Source organism: Mus pahari, chromosome 3 (assembly GCF_900095145.1).
Source record: "Mus pahari chromosome 3, PAHARI_EIJ_v1.1, whole genome shotgun sequence".
NCBI lineage: Eukaryota > Metazoa > Chordata > Mammalia > Rodentia > Muridae > Mus > Mus pahari.
This window is the reverse complement of record NC_034592.1, coordinates 104,168,544-104,174,543: the sequence shown is the minus strand read 5'-3', so window position 1 is coordinate 104,174,543 and position 6,000 is coordinate 104,168,544. Positions and strand designations below refer to the sequence as shown.

General features: G+C 40.7%; 1 protein-coding gene across 4 annotated transcripts in view; it reads left to right on the top strand.

Annotated features, from left to right (window-relative positions):
• The window catches only part of Ttbk2 (tau tubulin kinase 2), a 115,143-nt gene that overhangs the window by 85,595 nt on the left and 23,548 nt on the right, over positions 1-6,000 (top strand). For all 4 annotated transcript variants that reach the window (XM_029536557.1, XM_029536558.1, XM_029536560.1 and 1 more), the window contains one exon: positions 5,776-5,933. In XM_029536557.1, coding sequence (XP_029392417.1) covers positions 5,776-5,933 — 158 coding nt within the window. The remainder of the gene's footprint in view (positions 1-5,775; positions 5,934-6,000) is intronic.

Genomic DNA, 6,000 nt, shown 5'->3' with positions numbered 1-6,000 from the left:
AAAAGAAAAGAAAAAAGAATGTTGCAAGCAGATGCTTAAATCCTGAGGTAAGAAAAGGATTGAAATAAGAGCTCATAAATGAAGGGAGTAAATGGCTTGAGATTAGGCCAGATGATGTAGGGCTTTATAAACTGTTTCAAGAAGTTTGAATTTTATTCTGGGGCTGGTGAGATGGCTCAGTGGTTAACCACTCTTCCAGAGGTCCTGAGTTCAATTCTCAGCAACCATATAGTGGCTCACAACCATCTTTAATGAGATCTGACGCCCTCTTATGGTGTGTCTGAAGACAGCTACAGTGTACTCATATTCATAAAATAAATCTTTAAAAAAAAATAAAGTTTGAATTTTATTCTAAGTGAACAGGAAGTCTTGAAAGTGTTAAAAAAAAAAAATGACAGCAACAACAACAACAAAAGCTCCCAGGGATATGTTGATCTTTTTTGTGTTTCTTTTAAAATTTACATTAATATATATTTATATGTAAGGAGGTGCACATACCAAAATGCATGTGCAGATCAAAGGACAATGTGTGGGAGCCAGCTTTCTCCTTTTATATGTGGAATCTAAGGATCAAACAAGTGTCCTTATCAGCCGAGCCATTTCACCAGTTCCCTGTTTGTATTTTAAGAGGATAGCCTTTCAGCTTTAATACATCCCAATAAAGCAAAGGAGACTTGAGTTGGGAAGATGTTGAGGCAGTGCAGTGGAAAGAAGAGAAAGAAGCAGTATGTGTCTAAGCACTACCTAGATTTCTTGATTATGTTACACACAAGTCAGTTTGTTGTGGCTTTACTAGGCAACGCTCAAGTGGTTTCCTGTGCATATAGGCTTTGTAGTCAAGAGAAGAGCAGGTATGGATGTTTGTCTAAAACACTTTGACTTACTAGCCAGAGCTCAGCCACCCTGGTCAAGCTCTACTTGCAGTGTAGTGGCCAGGAAGGTAGAGACAGTGACGGCCTTGACTTAGATGTAAGTGTGGAGTGGGTCACTTCTTGTCCCTACCCCTGTGACCTTCTCTCCTTTCATTCTTACTGTACTTGTGTGATGGGGCTTGATGTTGTCAAGTGTCATCCTCATCCTGGAATGCCTGTGTATCCTAACATTACTTACCATTACTTAATTGCTAACCCAGCCCAGATGTTTTCTCCAGTTTCTTCCATTTTCTACTATATAGGAGTAATTTCTTAAAGGATTTCTTTATTTACATATTTTATGTATACAAGTACTCTATTTGCATGTAGGCTTGTATGACAGAAGAGGGAAGGTACTGGATCCCATTATGGGCAGTTGTAAGATACCATGTGGCGAGCCGGGCCTGGTGGCGCAGGCCTTTAATCCCAGCACTTGGGAGGCAGAGGCAGGCAGATTTCTGAGTTCAAGGCTAGCCTGGTCAACCAAGTGAGTTCCAGGACAGCTAGAGCTATACAGAGAAACCCTGTCTCGAAAAACAAAAAAAAAAAACAAAAAAAAAAAAACAAGATACCATGTGGTTCCTGGGAATTGAACTCAGGACCTCTGGAAGAACAGTCAGTGCTCAGTGGTTTCTGAGTCAGCTCTCTAGCCCTCAGAAGTAATTTCTTGAACTGAACTTTTAATTGTTTGTTTGAAACAAGGTCTCTCAATGTAGCACTGACTGAAGTCTGTGAAGACCAGGTTGACCTGGAATTCACAGAGATACCCCCTGCCTCCCTACCTCCCTGCCCCTTGAGGAACTAAGAAGGGGTCATTATGTTATGGGGATGCAGCAGGGTCTTTGGGTAAGCAGAAATGTAGGTAAGATTAAAATATTTGAATTTCTAGCAAGGCACAGTTGTTCATGCCTTTAATCCCAACACTTGGAAGCCAGAGGTAGGTGAGTTGAGAGCTAAGGGCTGGCTTTGCCTACATCACACTTTCTAGGCTATCATGGCTACATAGTGAGACACTGTCTCAACAAAAACAAAACAACAACAAAATTTTTAAATTTCTTTTAAAGTTCTTTTACAAAGTAGGAGAGCTTATGGAATTTTGGTCCTTGGCAGGCTAGCCTTCTTTGATTGGGGGGGGGGGTGTCTTATAATTTCTCCTTTTTTATTATACATTTTCTATTTTTCTTTTAAAAACTCGGCCAGTGTATGCTGACTTTCTGAAGTCTTTAGAGACAGAAAGTGACCAGGGACTGTTTGGTGACAGTGATCACTGTGAGCCTCTGAAGGAGGCCCAGATACAAGGAATTGGCTCTTTATCATAGGCCATGCTGCCTTCTTCAGAGTGGTGCCCTGGCCAGGGAACTGACCTAACCCAAATGGAAAATTGAGTTTCCACCCAGGGTAGGAGTTCTGTACTCTTGACCAGAAGTTTTTGCTTAACAAGCTTCTATTTCAACATTCTCCTGCCCTGCAAAAGTTTTCCTAAAATCATGTAGGAACTAGATCAGATACTGAAGTCCCTTTTGGAACCTCTGGAGTCTGGCAAAGATGAGGCTGCCAAGAAGTAGAAGGGCATTTCCTGCTTGTTAGCCGAGAGAGCCTAGTTACTTTCCTTGAGGGTCTTTTTACCCTAAATGTCCTAGCCAAACTTTACCTCCTATTTTCATCATCACCAACCCACAGAGTAACCCTAAATATTGCTACCTGATTGGGGCACTTACTAAGCCGTCTTCCAGCTGAATGGGGTTTCGGTATAGCAGTCAGTAAATCCCTCCATTAGGTCTATCTAGAAGACTTTAGGAGTGCATCGTTAGTTTCAGTCAGACAAGAGTTATGTGTAAGGGGAAGGAAGCCCTCACTGGTGCCTGGAGAGAGAATTGAGGAAGTGGGAAAGGCAACCAGAAGAAGCCAACACAGGACATTGTAATAATTGTGTTTTTTTAACATTTTATTTTATGAATGTGAGTACACTGTTGATCTCCTCAGACACACCAGAAGAAGGCATCAGATCCCATTACAGATGGTTGTGAGCACCATGTGGTTGCTGGGATTTGAACTCAGGACCTCTGGAAGAGCAGTCAGTGCTCTTAACCTCTGAGTCATCTCTCCAGCCCATGATTATTATTATTATTATTATTATTATTTTAGGTTTTTCGAGACAGGGTTTCTCTGTATAGCCCTGGCTGTCCTGGAACTCACTTTGTAGACCAGGCTGGCCTCGAACTCAGAAATCCATCTGCCTCTGCCTCCCAAGTGCTGGGATTAAAAGCGTGCGCCACCACCGCCCAGCTCCGTGAATATTTTTAAATGTTCAAGTCAAAGTCCATTAGAATCTCTTGATGGGCTCACAAAACCATTTGTCTCCTCTTTTTCCTTTGTACCTCAAGGCTAATCTCCACAACATTGGACCCAGTATCTGCTTTGGGGCATTTTGATAGCTATTGGCTAGAATCAGTAAGAAGTTTCTTCCAGATTGATTCTAGAAAAAGAAAAAGAAATTTAGCCATCATTTAATTTTCTGATTAAAATAATATTGGGCCTGTGTCCATAGGCTGCAGGTAGGTGCAGAAGTGAGCCAGGGTCTGAAGTTTTCTGTCTGGGCAACAATTGTTTGTCAAGGAGAAAATCACTAATGAGATATGAATGCCTAAATACCATTCCCTATGGATTTACATCTAGTGTTTGGGAAGTGAGCAAGCACCCTTGTACTGGTAGAGAAGCACACCAATCACTCAGCCTTCAGTTACACTTTCAAAAATCTTGGGTGCTGAGACCATGCAGGTGGCCTTTCCTTTCAACTTTCTTTTCTATTCTAGAGAAACACGGAGCTGTCTCAATTTTCATATATAAGTTCTTCTTGACTAAAAACATTTCCATTTTTTCATTCTGCTAACATTTTCTTCTATTTACTGATTTTCTTCATACCCTGAAGCATAAAAACTAACAAATTTCTGATCTGTCATGAGAATTTTCTTCACAGGAGAAGACTAAGCAATGTCATTGACAAACCAGAGTTCAGTCTCACTGAAGCTCACCCTGAGGGCCAGTAAACTTATTTCATTGCTTGCTTATAGCACCTGATTGGGGATTACTGACAGGAGTGTGGTGGCCTGATAGCAGCTATACTGGAAAGGAAATCTTCACTCTGCATGATGGTATCTCCTTTGTCTTCCTCTGCCTATATATTATATCTCTTCCATCAGGGCCACAGGCAGTCAGGACAGATTTGCATACAACTAGCTGGGAGGAGTGGCTGGATCTTCTCCAGAACTATATTGGACATTCTTCTGTGAAGGAACATAAGTAGTAAACAAGCCTAGCTAAGAGCTTTTCTAAACAGACATTGCTGGTCTGGTTAAGATGCTACTATTTGGCTTAGAGGATAGTGCTATGGAATGCCACCTTAATAAAAGAAACCCACACTCAAGCTTTGTGCTGTGTCTACCCTGTGCTGAAAGCCACATCTAAGCTACATCCTGTGCCCCTATGATTTAAGCACCTTTGTGAGTCACAGTTGTGAGTAACTCCAGTTCCAGTGGATCATGCCGTTTTCTGGTCTCCTTAGGTACCAGGCACACATGGTATACATAGAGTAAATGCAGGCAATTGCTCTTACATAGAAAGTTTCAGATAAAGAAACTTTAAAACTATGAAAAACAGAAATCTTGAAAACAGCCAATGCTGTGTATCCTCCTAATAGTTTTTCTTTTGTTATCTTCTACTTTGCTGGTCTGTTCCCAGAGGATGGGTGCAGTACAACTTTTGGGTTTTGCTCCCATATGATCGAAATACCCTAAAGAGCAGAGAAGCAAAAAATATGTGCATTTTTTTACCTGTTTGATTTACTTATGTATCACTAAAATAAGTCACTTTCTTTTGCACTGAAGGGTCTTTGAGCTAGCCAAGCCAGTATTAGCATGGCATTCTGTGGGTAAGTTCATCCAGTAACTTCCAACTGAGATACAGAAATCAAGGTCCTCAGCGAAATTCAATATATCACACTACAGATAATTCCTGTTTCCATTTTCTTTCAAATAGCAAATTGAAATTTTATATGGAGATAAATGACATTGTTGTTGACTGTAGTTTGTGCTGAGGATAAGAGGAGTCTTCATCCATTGGGTCCATGTCCTGTGACTCTTGGAAACTAGCATCAGACATCTTTGTGGGCTGCCCATGGATAGGTATTGAACCAAATTACTTTAGAAAACACATTTTAGTTAAATTTGAAAAATAATAACATTTTGAAATTACAAAGAAGAAATAGAATATTCAAAATACTCAGAATCTCATTTTGATTGCTTTGTCTTGAATAATGTGCTCTTAAAATTCATTTTATTGTATATCCCAGTTTAACAAAAAATAAGCTGCTTTAAACTGAATGTGGTAACTTATACCACGTGCACATCATCACATACATACAAGTAACAATAATGCTGATGAAAAGTTTTGAAAGAATTCATGAGAACCTTGATTTAGAAAATCCTGGGTGAGTGCTGGGTAGTGGTGGCCTTTAATCCCAGCACTTGGGAGGCAGAGGCAGGCGAATCTCTGAGTTCGAGGCCAGCCTGGTGAGTTCCAGGACATCCAGGGCTGTACAGAGAAACCCTGGTTCTGAAAGAAAGAGAGAAAAAAAAAAAAAAAAAGATGTCCTCTTTATAAATATGCAAATGGCCAAATAAGTGGTGTGTCTATATATGTATGTATGTATGTATGTATGTATGTATGTATGTGTGTATACTTTTTTTTTTTTGAGCCATGGATTCTGAAGAAACCATCATTATAAATCCTTTTAAAGGATCTTCTTGAGATGAAGGTGCCTGGATTGCTGTTGGTTCACTCTAGTCTTTTTTCCTTTGTGGTTTAGCTTCTAACATCCGTGTTTGACAATAGCATCAAGACCTTTGGAGTAATTGAGAGTGACCCGTTTGACTGGGAGAAGAGTGGAACTGACGGCTCCCTGACGACCACCACCACCTCTGCCACCCCTCAGCTGCACACCCGCCTGACCCCTGCTGCTATTGGGTATGTCCTGCACAGCTCAGAGTGGTGCTTTTCTGAATGCAAGGACTTCCTTAGTCTACTCGGAATC